The 20,856-nt window shown below is 39.7% G+C and overlaps 1 protein-coding gene across 4 annotated transcripts in view; it reads right to left on the minus strand.

Annotated features, from left to right (window-relative positions):
* The window catches only part of CNTLN (centlein), a 286,401-nt gene that overhangs the window by 125,363 nt on the left and 140,182 nt on the right, over positions 1-20,856 (minus strand). For 3 of the 4 annotated variants that reach the window (XM_034773872.1, XM_034773875.1, XM_034773874.1), the window contains 3 exons: positions 16,956-17,081; positions 6,763-6,884; positions 3,059-3,187 (listed from right to left, as the gene is read on the minus strand). In XM_034773872.1, coding sequence (XP_034629763.1) covers positions 3,059-3,187; positions 6,763-6,884; positions 16,956-17,081 — 377 coding nt within the window. The remainder of the gene's footprint in view (positions 1-3,058; positions 3,188-6,762; positions 6,885-16,955; positions 17,082-20,856) is intronic. The other variant, XM_034773873.1, reaches the window with a different exon arrangement.

The raw sequence follows: 20,856 nt of genomic DNA on the forward strand, positions 1-20,856 counted from the left end.
ATGGTGCCTCCAGTTGGGAAAGGTGTGTCAAAGAAGAAAAAGTGGACTATGCATTATCCAAACATTCCATCAGCTATACGCCCAGTACCCCACGGAGAAGGACTGCCGGTTCCTGATGCACCAGAATCATTCTCACTTGAGTCAGAGGAGGAAGAGGAAGAGGATGAAACTTCTGGTCCTGAACCATCTATGTCACAGGACCCACATTTTCTCCCATCCTCCTCCTCTGAACCACACCTCATAACACAAGGTGAACTGAATGACCTTGTCAAGGATTTGGAACTACCCAAGAGTAAGGCAGAGCTGTTGGGCTCCAGACTACAGCAGTGGAATCTCCTGGCAGGTGATGTTAGGGTTTCCATGTTCCATGACCATCAAAAGGATCTTGTCCCATTCTTCTTCATGGAAGGTGATCTTATAGCCTGCAACAACATCGATGGTGTGATGGCAACCCTCAACATCGTTCACAATCCAGATGAGTGAAGACTGTTCATTGATTCATCGAAGACGAGTCTTAAAGCTGTTTTACTGCATAATGGCAATGTTTTGCCATCAATTCCAGTTGGTCATGCAGTCCATATGAAGGAAACCTATGACAACATGGAACAACTTTTGAGGTGCATGAACTATGACCAACATCAGTGGCAGCTCTGTGGCGATTTGAAGGTTGTTGCTCTCTTGCTTGTTCTGCAGACTGGATACACAAAGTACTGCTGTTTTCTCTGCAAATGGGATAGTCGTGCAAGAGATTCCCACTACATCAAGAAAGACTGGCCACTCCGACAGTCATTGGAGCCTGGGAGGAAAAGTGTTCAGCATCCACCACTTGTTGAATCAAGGAAGATTTTGATACCACCCTTACACATCAAGCTGGGTCTGATGAAGAACTTTGTCAAGGCCATTGACAAAACACAAGCAGCTTTCAAGTACCTCCGTGGAAAATTTCCAAGGTTAAGTGAAGCTAAGATAAAGGAAGGTGTCTTTGTTGGTCCTCAGATTCGTGAACTTCTTCAAGATGATGCATTTGACCATGCACTTGCATGGCAAGGAAAAGACAGCATGGAAAGCCTTCCAGTTAGTGGCAATAAATTTTCTCGGAAACAACAAGGCAGACAACTACAGGTTGTTGGTGGAAAACCTCCTCAAGGCATACAAAAGCCTTGGCTGCAACATGTCACTAAAGATACATTTTTTTGCACTCTCATCTAGATTTTTTTCCACCAAACTGCAGAGCAGTGAGCGACGAGCACGGCGAGCGATTTCACCAGGACATTGCAACAATGGAGAAACGCTATCGGGGCAAATGGAGCCCATCAATGCTTGCAGACTATTGCTGGACAATGACAAGAGATGCTCCATTTAATGCATACAAGAGACAAGCCAATTTTATTTATATAACCCTTTTGCTGATTTTTAAAGTGTTACATAAACAGGACAGGTGAAATATTATCATGTAAAGCAACCATAAACACATGAAAAGACCTAGGTTTACAATTTATGATTAAAACTCTACTATCTACACAATATACATAGACATAAAATATAAAAACTTAAATATCTTAGAAACAGTAGCCAATCAGTTGTTTTAATTGTCATATTTGAATTCAGCGCATCAAAATACATAATAAATAGCACATTTTATCTCTGAAGCAGACGACGTCTCAAAAATTGTAGACCAGTGTTAGTGGCTGAAGGAGAATTTAAGATGCAACTATATAATTACTCTTGTAACTGTCAGAAAGCACCTACAATAAGGGATAGGTGCTCCTTTCTGGTGGATGTGCATAAAGATCAAAATAAATAAATAAAATAAACAGGCACAGTGACGGCCATGATATAAATAGCTAAATAGAACTAGGAAATAAGATGAAAAGATAAAATGCTGAGGTGACAAGAATGATTTCACCAGGGTAGGCAGTAAAAATTAACAATACAAAGTTTCATGCAGTACATCTACTGGCAATACTGTATGTAGGATGTGTGAGCTGAACACATGCACTTGTACATGGACTCGCCTACCTATGATAGAGAATTTTAAAAGCTGTGACTTATTAATTTAGCCTTTATGGTAAGCTCCACAGAGTGGATATATATGGAGGCAAAATGGGAGAATAATTTTCATTAATGTTGTCATACTGACAAACAAAAGCCTACTCAAAGTTTGAATAAAAGTTCCTTATGTATCTTGATTGTTAAACAACACGATCAACTTGACTTAAAGAAATTGTTCAATATCACAAAAAGGCTAATTAGGTTGTACTAACTTCCTTTTGTCTAGAATGAAAGGAAGCTTTCTTACTTTGCCAGGCTGAGTATAATAGTCTATGAATTTTGAGATCAAAGAAGCAAACTGAATGTTTTCTAAAGTAAGAGTTTCCTTCACCAAGTTTTACACTTATTGCAGCTAAAAGAGCTGTGTGAAGGGATCAGCACTAAACCCAAAGGACAGGCAGTGCACAGCAAGAAAGAGAGCAACTCCCTCGTGCTTTTTGCAGGTCACTACCAAGGACTGTGTTAGCAGATCCACACCAGACCCTTAACAGGCAGCTCTGCTGCTACCAGTAATTAGCTTGGACAGCTCTGGCTCCAAGAGTAGCAGCAAGGCTACACCATAATGAGCTCAGCTGGGATTAGTAGGACAGGGCAGGGAACCAAGAGAGCAGAGGCATTCTGCACTGCGTATGTATCAAGGAGATCAAACAAGGATGGCTGGCTAGGTTATCCCCTCACCACCTCATTCCAAAAATGAAGCACGGCAGTATATAAAATACAGGCTAATGAAGAGCGACACCTCCAACAGATGAGAGCCACATTAATTAACACAATCCCTAGATCATGTAATACAGTTTCTGTTAGTGCTAGCAAACTTGTAACTTGTCACTGATTTAAGAAAAAAACCTGATGTTTTTTCCTTTTTGTTTCTGGTAGAAGATAATGGTTTAATCTTGGAATTTTGTAAGGAATTCCTCTGTGTGGCCTTCAAGGCGCAAAGAGAAAAAGCTTCAGAAAACAAGCACCATGTTTCTCCATGTATATATCATTTAAAAAGGAAACTCACTTTTCAATCAATAGCTTTTTGTGCTCCCTTTTGAAATATGCCAGCTCGTTCCAGACAGCATCAGAATCTTCTTGGCGAAGCTGGTGGGGATCTGCACGCTGGTGTTTGCTTTTAGTGTTTTCAGTCCTGCTAATAAATGAAAAGATTTTTGTTTTAAATAAACATTTATTTTAACATTTTAAAACTGACAAGAAAATAAAAGGTGATTCTCTTTCATTCTCAGTCACACACACACACACACACACACACACACACTTGAAATTGCTACATCTAGTGGATGTAATGCTGAATTCAATTTTATTAGATAATACTCCTAAAATCTGATGTATCGAAATTAAAGTTCCAATTAAATAGCTTCCAAAAGATAGCCTGCTGGTACGGCAGCACGCTCTGAACTGATGTGTGGCAGAGCGTAGTGTCTCCCTCATTCAGTCATTCAGAAAGTACAAGGTGACAGTATTGTACACAGTCTCCAGGAAAGGTTATGAGCCACCAGCTCTTCTAGCACCTCTTGTCAGTCAATCTGTAAGTGGCACAAGTATCCAGTTTAAGAGCAAACTGATAGCCCATTCTTGTCGATAAAGTGTGTGTCAGAAAGAGAGATGCTGAATTTAGGGGAAACACAGAAAAAGAAAAGAAAAGAAAAGATTTCAAAACTTCTATTTCACTTAAATGCCCTTACTGTGAATTAACGATGATGCCAGGCAGAACAATTAAATAAAACTATCCCTGCCGGAAATTCTTTGCATTCTCACTGTGTGCCAAATTCTTATCAAGGCAAGAATAACCTACAAAAGAGTGGAAGGCCCCACCATTCCTGCAGTCACTGAGGTCAATGGAAGTTGATTGTGCAACTGACAAGAGAATTGGACCCCATCAGCTGCCATCCAAACAGCAGGTTCTTGAGGAATCAAAGGAGCATCAGGCCTCTAACTTTTACAGAGAAACAGAAATTGCATAAGGGCTTATTTTGAGTTGTTCCTATCACACAATTTAAATGTCAGGAGTGGTTTGGGGTTCCTTGTGATACCAAATAATGATTTAATGTGTGACTTTCTTAATTTTTAACCCACTTTAAATTTCTACAGTTATGTCTTGGCCATTGCCATGCCTTTACTTTATAGACACCGTTTATAAACTCCATTCAGGAGGACAAGTCACAGGGCTTCATCCAGAACTCTTCTCTATAAATCAGCTGGTAGGAGTTGCTATACAAGCAATATAATTTGTAGCCTTTTTGCTCGTCCAAGAGTTCTAAGGTTGCACTGAAACCTGGGTATCCTGAATATGTTCCCATTCAGCCAACAGCTGGCTTCATTTATTTATTAAACAGGAAGTCGGTACTGGTGAAAGATGCTACCCTGACCACAACTGAAACTGAAGTATATCCATTGGCCATATATACAACAGGGAATGGATCATCCCTCTGACTGCCCCAGTGTACATCAAAACTGAAATTAAATTTCTTTACCTAAGGACGTGAAAATAGTTCAGTGTGTGCATCCTTTCAGTCCTTGCCCTCTTTGTTGATTCTGTCACCAAGGATGTCTCTTAGACACCTGTATATTAGTTACTGGGCATAGACCATCATGTCATTTTATCAGCTACCATTCAAAAGGTTTCAGTCACTGCAACCTGGACTGAATTTAAAACAGTCACCTAGAGGTTAAAAGTTCTGCATGCTATTACTAAAGAATTGAATCATCTCAATCTTAGTTTAAACAAAGCTATATAATGTCATTTGTGTTTTGATCTTTCAAAGCTGCTTCTTCCCACAGAGAAAAAGTACTAAATAACATCATAAATCTTAGAATTTTTCATCCCGATAAGTTTTTACATTTTAAATACTCTGTCTCCCTAGAAATGCTAGAGTATTGTGCAGGAGTGGGAATCTACTAAAGTGGGGTAGGGATAGCTGAATTGGGGATATACCTGATGCCAGATTCTCATTTACACTAAGACCCCTTCATATCACTCTGGCACTACAAAGCAGCCTTAAAAGTGAGAGTAAATTATATTTACACACATTTTAAGGCCTCTTTACTTGATAAGAGAGGTGTAATGGAGCCTTAGGATATGTCTACACCAGGGGTAGGCAACGTTCGGCACGCGGCTCGCCAGGGTAAGCACCCTGGCGGGCCGGGCCAGTGGGGGCCGCGATCGGCCGAACCTGCCGCATCAGCAGGTAAATAAAACTGGCCCCCGAATGTTGCCGACCCCTGGTCTACACAGCAGTCTAAACCCAGGGTTTGAACTCAGGCTCAAGCCTAACTCTCCTTCTGTCTACACACAAATCATACTAACTTAGGATTCCAGGGCCCCATGGGGTTCAAGTTATATTGCTTGGCAGTGTAGATGCAACCCCACTGGACTCATGCTCTGAAAGTCTGCCAAAAGTATCCCACAATCCCAAGTTTAAACTTCCTTTGTCTTCTGGACAGCCAAGTTTGGTGGATAGTCAAGTTTTCCCAGAAGTCAAGTTATGTCACAGACAAAAGGCTACAGAGGCCACATTTCAGGAGGGCACTAGAAAGTCTGGCATATGGGAGGTTGGACTCAAGCCCACATAATGCAATGCATATGCTGGAGCTCCAGTTTGGGACCCAGATTTCAACAATTCCTAACTTGGGGTTACAAATAAGTGCAGACATTCCAGGCCTAGGTTAACAAACCTTGGTCTGCTAACTCAAGTTCTACTAAACCTGGGCTTACATTGCAGGGCAGACAAAACCCTAGTGTCAATGAAAATCTGACCATGAATCTTTCGTTAGACATTATCAAGATTAATAGGAGCAAACCAAGACCCTGATAATGGAAAACATCCTTTTTCAGGAAAGCATTTAAGCACATGCTGAACTTCAAGCAAGTTAAGTCCCAATGACACCTGCTTAAAAGTTTTTCTGTAACAGGGCCTATATACTTCAGCCCTTAAAATTTCTAAAATTGAAATACTGTAATATATCTATAGTCCCAGATGTCCCTAAATTAACACACAAGATTTAAGGCATAATTTTCAGATTTTAGAATGAGAATTTTTGCCAATTATAGTGGGATTTTCAAACATTTAAAAACTTATACTTGCCAGAGTTTTAATATTCTCATTATTTAGTTGTATTTACAATTATAATATGATCAACAATTTGTTTCGAGAATGACCAGAAATAATATCTTTAAAGTTGATTGGCAAAGGTGAATATTCTGCTTTTTGAGGCATATGCTGTTTTTTCCCCTTTCAATAACTGAAGTCAATCCTAATATCCTTTTTTAATATTTGAATTTTTCAGTGTTTCGTTGAGGGATTATTATTTGTATATTATTTAATAAATATATTTGTAAATATAGTTTGTAACATAAAAAGCAATTGTTCCATTATAGAAACTGAAAAACATACAGTCCACAAATTAATCCTATGGGGAATTAGATAGGCATAATAAGTAACCCTATCAAACCTTTGTCCAGCAGTTAAGCTTAAAATGAGAACTTAAAGTAAGTAAAGATGTCAATTCATGACATTTTACTTTTATGATTTAATCTTAAAATTTAATCATACGATTGTATGTCATGTGTTCTGTTTTAATACAGGATATAGACTTGATCATCACATAACTTCATTTGAATCAAATTCACTTTTAGAACACCTATACGACAGCTTCCTTCATATTTAATATTTAGGTGAAATGTTTTCAATGAGCTATGTAACTTACTTGCTATAGCCCTCTTCCCACTGCTTTAATTGCTCTTTTACTGCTCTGTAGTTGGTCTGTAACATCTGCAACCTTTCCTTGCGTTTTTCATGGGCTTTTCTTAGCTCATCATTTTCTTGGATCTGTGTAACAGCAAACAGAAAAAGTAAGAGTTTGGTAAAATGTAATGGAGAGTTCTATACTGCCAGCATGACTAAGCTAAAATTCCAATTGTTACACATACAATTTTATGAACTTAAGAAATGTAAACAGAAAATTTGAAAATCATAGGAATTAGTTTCAAATAATTGGTTTGCTATGACTACTTACAAGTAAATATGGCATCTCATCATTTTTCATGCTGCTTAAACAGTTTCAAGTATTTACTACCCAAGCTGTTAATGTTTTTCTCATAGAGGCACTGATTTAGTACACATGGAAATATATAGGCTGAAAAGGGATTTTCCCCATTGTATTTTACTCAAAAATACATTTGTTAATATTATGGGCTACTCAGCATTTATATGTTTTATACATATCCTGGCCCCATTAAAGTCAATGGCAAAACTCCGCTGACTTTAAGGAGGCCAGGATTTCACCCATTATCTACATTTATTCTTATATTACCTAGTCTCTGACCGCTTATACAGTATTCAAGCAGGAAAAGTAGGGGGAAAAAATTGACCCATGCTTTAATATGACCGTGATCATGTGGGAAAACACAGTTCATTCTACAGAATGGGGGAAAAAAAGGAGTATGCATTGATTTATATTCCAGGATTACATACAAGCAAGGTTTTTACGCACCTTAATATTGCATCCCCAATAAACATAGGTATAAATATAATACAAGAGCATTTAAGTGACTTCTTACAGAATGGAACCAATTAAATCCTACAATGTAATACAAAATTAAACTAATAGTAATTTGTAGTAAAATTTGGTCTCAATTCTTCTGCTGTACTATGCAGTGAATTCCCAATTAATTCAATGGGAGTTCTGCTTGCAGAGCGACTGCAGCACCTGCCCCTTCATATCAATATCATCAAAATACATTATTAGTAGATGTGTACTGATTAAGAACAGGGAATACCTTCGGTATGAGCCAATAAATAAGAGATATTCTAGCACCTAGAGCTGTGAACAATAAAAATTAAATCTAACAATAAAACATGGCTAGTAGTATAGAGAAGTGCTAGTCTCTCCATATTTATGCTGAAGCTAGCTTCCCAACAGCAACCTGATTTTTCAGTACACATACTCAAAATGGAAACACAATCCAACTGAGACTTCAGAAGCCACACTGCATCTAAAGTTAGAATTTTTCTAGGAATGTCTGATGCAAGACACACCACCCGGCTTAGAGATAGCCAGAATTCACTGATCTCTGTTAAAACATTTTCCAGTTTAAGTGTCAAAAATATGAACAACCGAAACAGATTAACCTGCAAATGTCAAAATCCTCTATAAGTACTGAAGGAGTAAAAGTGCCTTTCACTGGTTTTGAAGTTTCATGTACCAAAATACTTAAAGTTATCATATTAATACTAAAACGCTAATTAATGTACAGACTGTAGGATTCCCAAAGCCTCATTTTTTGCAGGAAACTATTAACTAAGATCCAGATTCTCTGCTGTGCCCACGTCTACTGGGTACAGGGAGTGGGGGAGTGTAAAGAAGCCAACTGCAGGTGCCCAATTGTCAAGCCCAGAACTATGCCAGCACCAGACCTGAGTGCTGCTCTAATCTAGCATAGCTGGTAATAGGCCCCAACAATATATTGGCCATCTCAGAATGCCAGTAGGCAGTAGCAATCTGGCCAACTCTTTCATGCTCCTGGCATAACCCTGCATACCATTGCATGCAGGTGGTGTAAATAAATATGCCATCTATACACCAGCAGAGAATTCCCGCATGGCTAGGGTAATTCTTAGATGACAAGATCCTCCCTATTTCTAGCCCCTTTATGCAGCTTTGGGGCCTTGAGAATCTAGCCCTAAAAATTTCTAAAAACATATAATAATGGCCTTGAGATGCCTTTGGCAGTGGGCTTCCAAAACAGTATGTATTTGTTATATGCATATAGCAGTCTGGTGCATATTTTGCCATGGCCTAATGCACCCTTTGCAAAGTGCACGTTGTCCAATGACTCACAGCTTCATAAATTATGAATGACTCATTGTACACTTTTGAATTCTGCATGGCCCAGAAGAGGATGGCAATAATGAGAGAATAGCAGGCATGCTACTACTATGGGGTCAAGTGGGAGGGGCAGGAAAGCTACATTAGAGACCTTAGTTTCAGAATAGTAAACAGAAAAGAGGAAGTCAGAGTAAAAAGTCCACCTTTGTGGGGCTTGTAAGGTCCTCGGGAGTCACAGCTTACAACGCCCACTTTAGACAAACTGCAAGGCCTGCAGGAATTGCTGTCATCAAGCAATTTTTCAATCTTTTTTTTGTTTTTAATGTTTAAATTTCCTGGCATAAATCTTCATTTAATCTGGAATGAATAAGGTTGAAAGAATCCTCTACCACAGAATGATAGGAATTAGAGATAAAAATACCTTTCAATCATCTTTTCTATTCCCTACCAACACAGGATTGTTCTCTACAGGATATTTTCTAGTGCTATGTATGCCCTTTGGATTTAAATGGGCCAAGTGATAGATAGTCTCCCAGTGGATACTGTGGAAACCCTATTTCAAAGTATAATAAATCTGTCAACATTTTTCCTGATACTCAGTCTGCATTTTCCCACTTTTAATTTCATCCCATTCCTCCTAGTTATACTCTCTAGTACCAACGTAAGTAATTCCCCTTCTAATTGTTGTACAGTTACAGTCCCCCCCGAAGGCCTGATTCTGCCACTCTAACTCAGGTTGAGTGGTTTAGTTACGTACTCCACAAGCAGTCCCATTTTGCTTAAGGTACTCGTCAGTGAGAATAAGAATGGCAGAATCAGGCATTTAATCTTTCTTCATAAATCAGTTCTTACTGATTTGTGCAGCTCTTCACTGAGACAACTCCAATTTGTCATTATCTTCTGGTAATGAAGTGCCAAGAAGTGACAATATTTCAGATGCAGTCACCCCCACAGGCATATAGAGTGAGATTTTTACTTTTCCAGTTCCTTGTGCATATACAGCCCAAAATTGCTTTTGGCCTTTTTTGCTGCCATATCAGACTTCAAGCTTAATTCCTGTCTCCTATCGCCCCACAGTTTTTTTTCAGCATAATACAAATGATTAATACAAATATTTTGCACTGCTACATCATATTTCATATGAGAATCTCAAAGTACATTTGTGAATTAAGCTTCTGAACAACTCATTAAACATACAGATTAAGTGACTTGCCTGAGGTCAAACAGGTAGTCTGTGACACAGCCAAGAACAGAGCCCAGATCTCCTCCTGATTTCCAAGCAAGTGCCTTAATCATAAGACCATCCCTCCTTTCTTCTCCACAGTATCTTTCATTTTTCCAAGTTACATCTCATTTTATCATCTTCTGCCCACATTTCTAGCCTGTACACCATGTCCCTTTGTATCATTTCTTTGTCTAGAATACCTATGAGTTAATGTAATCTACAAATGTCATTAGCATGTTGCTCCCCCCATCAGGTCATTACTGTAGATGTTACATAAGAGTGAACGTAATAATTTTCCTATGCAAGCAGACTGAAATGAATTTTGAGACTCAGATTATAAAATTTGTTACTAAAATCCTAACATAGAATATCTACTGTTTCCTTCTTCCACTATTTTAGGCAGAAGAAAAGAGTTTGAATTGCTTTTTCCATCTGGAGAACTGGAGATAGAGATATAGATACACATACACCAGCAAACCATTTTAAGTGTTGACAAGGCCTAAGATATGGTTCTGGTGGCAAACTTGCATCCTTATCTCCAAGCGATCAACATTTAGTCTAAAAAAATCAACAGGAGTACTTGTGGCACCTTAGAGACTAACAAATTTATTTGAGCATAAGCTTTTGTGGGCTACAGCCCACTTCTTCGGATGCACAGAATGGAACACATAGTGAGGAGATATATATATACACATACAAAGAACATGAAAAGGTGGGAGATGTCATGTATGTGTATATTTATCTCCTCACTATATGTTCCATTATATGCATCCAATGAAGTGGGCTGTAGCCCACGAAAGCTTATGCTCAAATAAATGTGTTAGTCTTTAAGGTGCCACAAGTACTCCTGTTCTTTTTGCGGATACAGACTAACAAAGCTGCTACTTTGAAACCAGTCTAAAAAATGGTGATACTGTATCTCTAAGAGAGGGGAATGTCACTACCTTCCTCAGATATGTTCAGGAGGAAGAATAAAGACTATGTTTCTATAATGGTAACTTCTTTGTTGGATGGCTGCTAGGATGCTGGAATCTATTCCTGCAAAGGTGTTCAAGTACAACAGTTGTGAGAGCGATACATGTACCCAGATAGAAAGCAATGTGCCATGCCCATAAGCAGACATGGTTTTGTTATACACTTTCACAGCTCAATGCAAGACATGGCAAATAGCACAAGTGGAAATATACAAAAGTCAGGAGACTTCTATTTAAGGTCCCAGAACTCTGAGTACCAATACTGTTGGGCCCGTGCCAGAACAACAAGCATGACTGGGGTTTTGCCTAATCATATTTTTCTGACCACAAGTGTAACTGGTGAAAAAGAAAATAACAAACCTTCTCTCAGTCCAACAACAATGCATTTGTTATTGAGTTTCTCTTTATCCCTGCTCTGGAGATCTACCAACAGCTAACACTATCTCCTGAACAGAGACTACTTGTACTGGTCCTGTAGTATCTGACTTATAATCGTCTTCTACAACATTTTCTTTGCCAGCCACAGGGAGGGGAAAAGAATGTGTTCACTCAGCGAAACACCAATCCCCTAGGGTCCCTGCCTTCTGACAGAGTATATGTGAGTGAATGTCTCCCTGCCTGTTGGTTTACACTCACTGTTCACCCCCTTTTTCAGATCATTATGAAATATATCAGCACTTGAGGCATGCTGCTGTTAGCCTTTTGCCATCATGAAAACTGACCATTTATTCGCCAGTTTCTGATCCATGACAATTCTTTGCTTCTCAATCTATCGGATACTTAGTTTCTTCATCAGTGGCTTGTGGGACTCTCTGAGGCCTTTTAAATGCCCAGATGAATTTCAACTGGTTCTATCTTACCAAATATTTATATCGGCCAGTTCAAATAATTACAATATATTAGCGAGATTTGATTTCTCTTTGAAGAAACGGTGTTGGTTGGTTAGACCCAACTGTGATGGGTTCCCCAAGGGGTGCCACCTGGAACTGGGGTACACTGAGCCCACCTGACCCACCAGCCTGGGCTCCCTTTATACTGTACTGCTATGACAGGCCCTCAAGCCCCCTCCAGCAAACATACAGGTAGGGACACACCCACCTGCAGCTACACACAGATGCCGAGATCAGCTCAGCATGGGAACGCTCAGCTAAGGCACCACCCAGTTCCTAAGGTGCACCCCCAACCCCGGACTGAAAACCCAACATTATATCAACTGTACAGCGTAAACTCATGAAATTCGCCCCCTCCCTCAATGCGGAGAGGAATATACACTGTTTTCTGACCCAAGTTATGATTTCCATGCACTGGTTTTAGACAAAACAAAACAAGTTTATTAACTACAAAAGATAGATTTTAAGTGATTATAAGGGATAGCAAACAGATCAAAACAGATTATCTAGCAAATAAACAAAAACGCAATCAAAGCTTAATATACTAAAGAGATTGGATATGAGTAGCAAGTTCTCACCTTAATTATTGATTTAGGCAGTTTGCAGATATTCTAGAGGGAAAGCTCACTTGCTTGCAGCTTAAAAACCCCAGGTATTCCTTTCACGGGCTAGAAATCCCTCTAGCCTGGGTTCAGCCCTTCTCCCCCAGTCCCGTCTTTGTTCCCAGGTGTTTCCAGCAGTCTCCTTTGGGTGGGGAGTCAGTGAAGAACCATAATGATGTCACTCTCCTGCCTTAAATAGCTTTTGTATATGGCAGGAACCCTTTGTCTCCCCTCTTGGTTCCTACACCTGGTCAGTGGAAAAACACTGGTATTCCAAGATGGAGTCCACTACCAGGAGATTTGGTCACATGCCCCTGAAGGGACACAGCAGCCATGACTTGGAGGCTGTTTGTAGTGTCCTCAGGAAGGCTCCCCAGTTGGAGATTAGCATTTTCTAAGACCTATTGTTCTCCCTAATGGCCCTTCCTAGCCAGCCATCTAGACTGATTGCATTCTGCCTAATGGGCATTCCCCACGTGTAAACACATTTGTAATAGATGCATAGACAATATTCCTAATTTCAGATACCAAAATGATACAGGCATACAAATAGGATAATCATATTGTGGATCATAACCTTTTCAATGATATCTTACATGACCCATCTTGCATAAAATACATCATAGTTATGCCATAATCATAACAATATTACTGTGAAGAATATGGGGCACAATGCCACACCAACTATATCATGATTTTTTATATGTCTCATATTCCTAAAGATCATTTCAACCAATGTACCAGGTACAGATGTAAAGGCCTACAGGTCTGTAATTCCCTTAAATACACTTTTTAAATATAAGTACAATATTTGCTACCCTAAAGTCTCTGGAATAACAGCTGATTTTAATGAGAGTGTACATATTTTTATATCAGCATAACCACTTCATTCCTAAATTCTTTCAGAACTTTTGGTTGTATACTATCTGGATCGGGTGACTTTTACCTTTTTCCTTGATGGGTTTGTCCGAGCACCTCTTCTTATGATACCTAAATCTCTTCACCAGGATCACTTGGTTCGATCAGTCTTCAGCTGTCCTTAAGACTGTGCCGATCACAACACATCCACCATTCTTCTTGCACTCTTGCCTTTCTTCTCCACGTTCATCCGAAACGTTTAACAAAATCATCTTCCCATCTTCTTGATGGCCGACCAGGTGGTCTTTTCTGTTCTCGTGGGTACCACTCAGCAATGATTGCGGTCCACCTATTGTCCGTGGGCCGTGCTGTGTGGCCCGCCCATCGCATCTTGTTATATCTGCTTTTCACGACAATAACTTTCACACCGCTGCATTCTCTGATAATTTCATTTGGGATGCGATCCAGAAAGGAAATTCCCAACATAGCTCGTTCCATTGCCCTTTCAGCTACCAACAGCCGCTGCTCTTCTCTCTTCGTCAGTGCCCACGTTTCACTGCCATACAGCATGGCTGGCAGCACTGTTGAATTGAAGATATTTGTATGTGTGAGCTTGTCAATTTTTCTTTGAGGACGTCCTTGATGGAATTAAACGCCCACCACCCTGCCCGAATCCTTTGTGAGAGTTCTCCGTTTAGGTCTTGGTGCATATTAACTTCTTGGCCCAAATATATGTACTGTTCCACTTCTTTGATTTCTTCTCCTGTTACCATTATTCGGGCTTTTCGTAAGACGTCTGATTGCATGTATTTCATTTTGCAGGGGTTCATCTTCAGGCTGACCTGACTGCTTTTCTTGTCGAGTCTTCGTAGCGCCTTTAATATTGCGTTAAACTCGATGCTATCGAAGGCCTTTTCATAGTCAATGAAAGCAATGCACAGTGGGAGTTTGTATTCCTTTGCTCTTTCTAGGAGCTGGCTAAGGGTAAATATATGGTCGATCGTGCTAAAATTTCTTCGAAACCCTGCCTGCGCTCTCAGCTGTTGTTCATCCATACTCTGCGAGAGTCAGTTTCTTATCACCTTTGTAAAGAGCTTGTAGATGTGAGAGAGCAGGCATATAAGGTGGTAGTTCTTAAAATTTTCTCGATCGCCCTTCTTGTGCAACAGGATGGTGTTCGACTCCTTCCAGCTTGATGGTATTTTTCCTTCTTCAAGATGTCGACTGAATCTTAAAGTGAGGGCTTTCCAAAGTTTTTTGCCTCCTGCAGAAATAATTTCTGACGTTATTCCATCTTTGCCTGGAGCTTTTCCCTTCTTCGTCTGGTATAGTGCGCGCTTCGGAGTTCGCTGACAATTATTGGGGGGGATGCGTTCTTTGACTCTTGGAGTGTTGGGAGAAGGACGTTGATTCTTGATTTGAACAGTTCTGTATAGAAGTCCTTGCAGACCTCCTCCATCCCTGCTCTATTGATTACCGTCTCTCCGTCCTTGTTCTTCAATGCTGTTATGCTCAATCTATACGGTGTCAATTCCCACTTGCATGTCTTGAGGCTCTTGCATAATTCAGCTGTTTTGAGGAGCTTTTCTTTCCGGAAGTTCTCAAAGTCATCCTTCAGTTTTTGCCATACAAGCTTGCACAGAATGGAGTACTCGAGGTTGTTATCCAAGCTCCTTTTCATATTTCTCTGCTTCTCCAACAAGCTTTTCATTTCATTCGAGATTCTTCCCTTCGCATTCTTCAGCTTTTCAATTTCAGCTGCTTTTATGCAACATCTCAGCTTGTCAACAAAGATGCTATAGTCCTTATCACACTTTTCCGTCTGGCTCCAGTCAAACCCAGAAATCACTTTCTTCAGCTTTGCTTCATCGAATGTCTTTGGACGCTGTTTCCTATTTGCCATCTGTAACGCCTTCTTCTCCACCGCTTCATCAAAAATCAAGTTCACTCTAAGCAGGCGATGGTCGCTGCCGGTGTTGAAAGGCTGTACCACAGAGACGTCTTGAACAATGCACCTTTTATTTACTAAAATATAGTTGATTTCATTCTTGCTCTTCGCGTTTGGCGTGATCCACGTCCACCTTCTTGCGGTCTTCTTTTTGTAACAGGTGTTTGCTACATATAGTTCTTTCGTTTCTGCCATCGCTACCAGCCTTTCTCCTCTTTCATTCCTTTCGCCACTGCCGTATCTCCCTATGAACTTTTCACCAGCTTTCCCTTGCCCGACCTTGGCATTAAAATCTCCCATCATGACAGCGTAAGTGGACTTTTGCCCGAGGACTCTTTCAAGCTCTCCGTAGAATTCTTCCACTTCTTCGTCCTCACTTGCACTTGTGGGAGCGTAGGCCTGGATGACCTTGAGGGTAGCTTTTGACTCCATCTGAAGATGCAACACACCAATACGTGATGATATTAGCTGGCATGATATAACTTTCAAAGACCAATCCTTACTGACGATAAATCCGACTCCTCCAACATTTCTAGCACCATCTCCCTTTCTGAGCCTCTCAGCACTTCCAATCTGCTAGTTGACTTCCAACTTCTTCTTTCATCGCGTTTTGCTGACACCAAGAATATCGCATCATATCCTTTTCTTCTCCTCCATCAGATGGTTTAATGTTTCCTCCCTCGCTAGCAACCTACAATTGTAAGTACACACAGAGAGGGTTGTCCTTTTCCATGTTGGCCTAGCACCTGACATTTTTAGCAGCCTCTCGTCGCTCATTTTCCACTCCGCCACCGTAGAACAGTTTGATGATGCGCAGGGAACTAAAACCCATTTACTCGTGTTGTTTTAGCCATTAACTTCAAGCCATCCCACTGGCTAGGCGGGCAGGCATGGGTACCTCCTCAAGCTTAGCTTGCCTTCAATCTCTAAGGAGAAGGAGATGCACTCTTTCTGAGAGAGCAATCCGCCTCCCTGGATTGAATAGTCAGACACCTTTCTAGCATGGTTAGACCTACCAGGACATACGCCCCATTACCATAGCTGTCAGACAGCCAGGGCCACCGCTGCGCCACGATGAGGCGCTGAGGTAGGATTTTGCAGCAATATAGAACCTTACTGTTAATACCAGATAAAAGTAGGTGTTTCCCACAAATTCCTTCATGGTGAAGAGCTATGCAAAGAAATTATTTATTTAGCATCTCACCAATGTCCTTATCTATCTTAATTGTTCCCTTTATGTTCTGCTTCAACTTATTTCTAAGAGCATACAAACACATTTTTCATGCTGCAACCTTCTAAACCTGAGCTATGAAAATTTGTCAAATCAATGTGCATTACTAATGTAATATCTTCAATTTTACGGTATTTGGGGCCTCAGAAATATCAACACAAGATTCAATTTAAGAAGTTAACATTTTAAGCATAAGGATTAATGAAGAACACCAGTTTATGCTAACACAGTTACCGTCTATATAACAATGTGTGCATTCTATACTTTTTAAATGAATGTTTAATTTGATATATCTATATCTATGAAAGCTTGTAGCTAAAGAGGAGTTGTTTTTTAGTGTTCACCTTTAGCTGCAGTGTCTTCTCTAAGTTTTCAATCTTCTTTTCAGCTATTTTAAGCTTCCTTAGCTCCTCTGACTCTCTAAAAGAGCTCTTTGGGGACAGAGACCTTGAACGTTTCACAGGTGGTTCCTGGAGAATAAAACAAGGACATGGTTGAACTAGTTGGAACACTGGATTATGAAAGACATGCAAAATTAAAGAACAAGTAATTTTGAATACTAATAATGAATTATAAAAAAAATCCTGCATGGAATACCAGAGAAATAACAAGCAGAATTACCACAGCGCTACCACTAAAGGTTTCTCTGTGACTTGTTAATGAGAATATTCATTTACATTTACATTGTTTCTTTCAGAATAATGATGTCCCATTAGGGAAGACTAAAGGGTTATAGACTCAAAAATGCAAGAAACCTCATTACAAAGGAGGGGATAGAGGCTGGTCTAATTGCTCTATAAGGGTCCAAGGTTACACTTGATAGGACAACCAGAAACAAGAGGGAAAGGATTTTTTTCCCTTTGAAATAGTTTAACACACTGTGAAGTTGAAGGAACAATATGCTTGAGGAATATAAATACAACAGACAGTAGATCTTATACCATAATGACCATATGGTCATTAACTATAATGTGGCTAACTAGAGACAAGAATATGTGTTTATATTATGTACAGCTTCATATAGCAATCTGGAGAAAGAATATGTGAAAGCAACACTTAAACTGGGCAGCATTCTTGTTCTTACTATGTCATATCTCCTTATATAAAACAAATAAAGTCCTCTTCAGATTAGGCGTACTGATTTTCTGAATAACTTTGATTAAGGACAATGAAACATTGAGCAGCAGCTTAATATCCATGAGGTAATCATTTTTAAACTCCATCATAGTCAGAATACAGGAACACCATTAGTGTTAGAGGTCAGTTTTTTTAACTCTCCATTAAAATTTGGCATGTACTTTTATTAATTATGATTAAATTATTAATTATTAAAATTATTTAAACCACATAATCACATAACAACTTTGGACAAATAGTAGGGGGGTGAGTCATTACAATAACTAAGTGATATATAACAAGAAGAGTTTGGATAACATTCTCAGTTACTATACACCAGATCAGAGTATTCTTTATTAATTCATGTAAATGTCAGTGTTTTATCTGTCATATCAGTAATTTTATCTTACCAAACAATATATAAACAAAAGCAATACTGTCAAAATAGATTAAAAACCACTTTTCTGTGACCATGGAAAAGGGGAAACCACAGATATTGGCAATATATTACCCCATACGTTTATCTTCCCAAATCCTGTTATACAAATTAAGAGACTCTTTTCATTTTCCTTTGGCCACTGTCTTGCAGTAAGTTAAAAAAAAAAAAAAAAAAAAAAAAAAAAACATGTTGTAGTTCGTGATTTTTCCTATAAATATTCATACAATTTTAAAGAAAATAAAAATATCAGATTCTACATACTTATGGTTAATTTTAAGTATGTTAAGGTTCCTTGCATTTGAAAGATGCCTAAATAAAAGAAATCAAAAACAGGAGAGCAGAACATGTGAAAAATTGTAACTTTATTTGCTTCTTATGGCAGAAAGAATTCCACTGTTACTGTATTAATCTATATAAAGCATTTAGACTCAACATATTGAAATTCCTAATCTGAAACTGTCACAACTCAGGGACAAGATGCCATACTCTCCATGTGTTTTCAGAGGTTCTTATGCAAGCTGGAAAACAAATTGGAGCTATAAGAAAGCTCACTGCATTAATGTTTAAAATACTTTTTACAATGTGGTATATATTTAGTATGGTGCCATGTTAGCTAGGAGGAGAACAGATTTCTGTGAAAAAGCAAGATCATTGGTCAATACTTTTTTTTTTTTTTTTTTTTAATTTTGGCCAATATTTTCAGAAGTGACTGATTATTTTGTCTGCCTCACTCAATAAAGTGCTCAGTCTGAGACGCATTAAAGGGTGAAACATTTAAGATTTTGCAAAATCAAGCCCCTTTAAGGTGTCTAAGTTGGACACTCAAAAACTGAGAACACTCACTTTTGAAAATCTTGGCCTTTGTGATTTTTACACTAATCAAAATAAACATTAATCAAAATGCACATATACCAAACGCAAGTATATGTCTATTGTAGTATCTAGTTACTGCATACCTATATTTAGTGGTCTTAATAAGAATTTAAAATGTTATATTATAAGTGTTACAGGACACCTTACTTTTCAAAAGCAATGAGTTAACTTCTTAAACTTCATATGTGTACAGAAGGCTGATTGCCCAGAAGCTTGGATCTAGAAGTCAAAGGGGAAGTTTACTTATGTTATAGATGTGTGGTTCTTATGGGTATTCAATGTGGGGGGCATGAGCTTTGTGTGCCCAGGACAGCAAATTCTTCGATAGCAGTGTCCGTTGGTCCACATATCTCCGTCTCCTCATGTTCCCAACCGAGGGTTTATGAAACAGCATGGACTGACCGCCCCTCCAGTTCCTACTCTAGCATGAATCCAAAGAGGACCCGAGCAGAAGGGAAGGAGAGCGGGTCATGAATACCCATATGGACCATACATCTCCAAGAACTCCAGTTGCTATAACCTTCCACTCTTCTTCGAGTGCAAGTTCCTCTCGGTATTCACTGTGGGTAATACCCAAGAAGTGCTCATTGAGGAGGAGGGTGCAAGGAAATGTGTTGCACCACAGACTGGAGGATTGCTGAACCTAAACAAGCATCTCCAACTAAAGATTGAATAAAAGCATAATGTCTGGTAAAGGTGTGAATGCAACCCCAAGTTGGAGATCTACATATCTCTGAGATGGGAACTCCTTGCAGGGAAGGGACTGAGGCCACATGGGCTTTAGTTGATTGGGCCCTGACAGTCTGGGGAGGAGCGGCTTCATTTAAGATTGTAAAAAAGGAGTCTGCAGATAGAAATCCACTTAGAGCATCTTTTTGAAAAGACAGCTTCTCTCTTTACTTTCAGTGATAGTGGCAAATAATCTCAGAGCCTCTGAAAAGGGTCTTGTTCTGTGCAAGTAGAAGCAATATACCAATCACTTCCTGTTCTACTAGGTTTCAAAAAGGTCCCTGGATGGGGTGCCCCACTGATGGAAGATGTAGTGCCCTTCTGACAGGTGAAACTCCCACTTGTGATCCCTGGGCAAACGTCTTCTGAGGCTGTCCGCCAGGGAATACATTATCCCGGAATTATCCCGGTCTTTTGGTGGAAAGAGAGAGACGGTGCATGGTATCTAGACGGAGGAGGCCTGAAATATTTTCTGTGTATCTCTAAGGAGCAGAAGGTAGTACAAGAGTAGTTGGGGGGGGTGTGAAATGACATCTATTTTTTCCCTAAAAAGATTGTTACCCTCAAAAGGAAGATCCTCTACTGTTGCCTGAACCTCCTTGGGGAACCACGATGCCTGCAACCATGAGGCCTGTCTCACGACTACTGAGGTAGCCATGGAGTGTGACACTGTCCGCACCATTGAGTGACACTTGCAGGGAAAATATTGCTACGGCATATTTAGTGCAAGATGCCTTCATCCAGGTGATTTTGGAAGCTCTGTCAGGGCTAAAAACAGCTTTGCTGGGTTGCCAGAGGGATCGCTGGTTCCAAGTCATTTTCTTCTTATGAGTAAGAGTCATCAGACTCTAGTGGTACAGCCACAAGACCTGACTTCAACTGGTTCCAGGGACAGGAACTGGAGAATAATGTACCAGTGGTGTCAGGCCTTCCACCTCACAGCTGGAGCTTGGGACCAATGAATGTCGAGTTGACAGTATCATGAAATCTCTCAGAAGGATCGGATCTGAGAGGATCCATATAAATTGCCAGATCCTCAAGAAAAATATATCGAAGTCTTGCTGGAGGAGAGCTGGCTGGCGTCTTAG

This window comes from Trachemys scripta, chromosome 6 (assembly GCF_013100865.1).
Source record: "Trachemys scripta elegans isolate TJP31775 chromosome 6, CAS_Tse_1.0, whole genome shotgun sequence".
Lineage (NCBI taxonomy): Eukaryota > Metazoa > Chordata > Testudines > Emydidae > Trachemys > Trachemys scripta.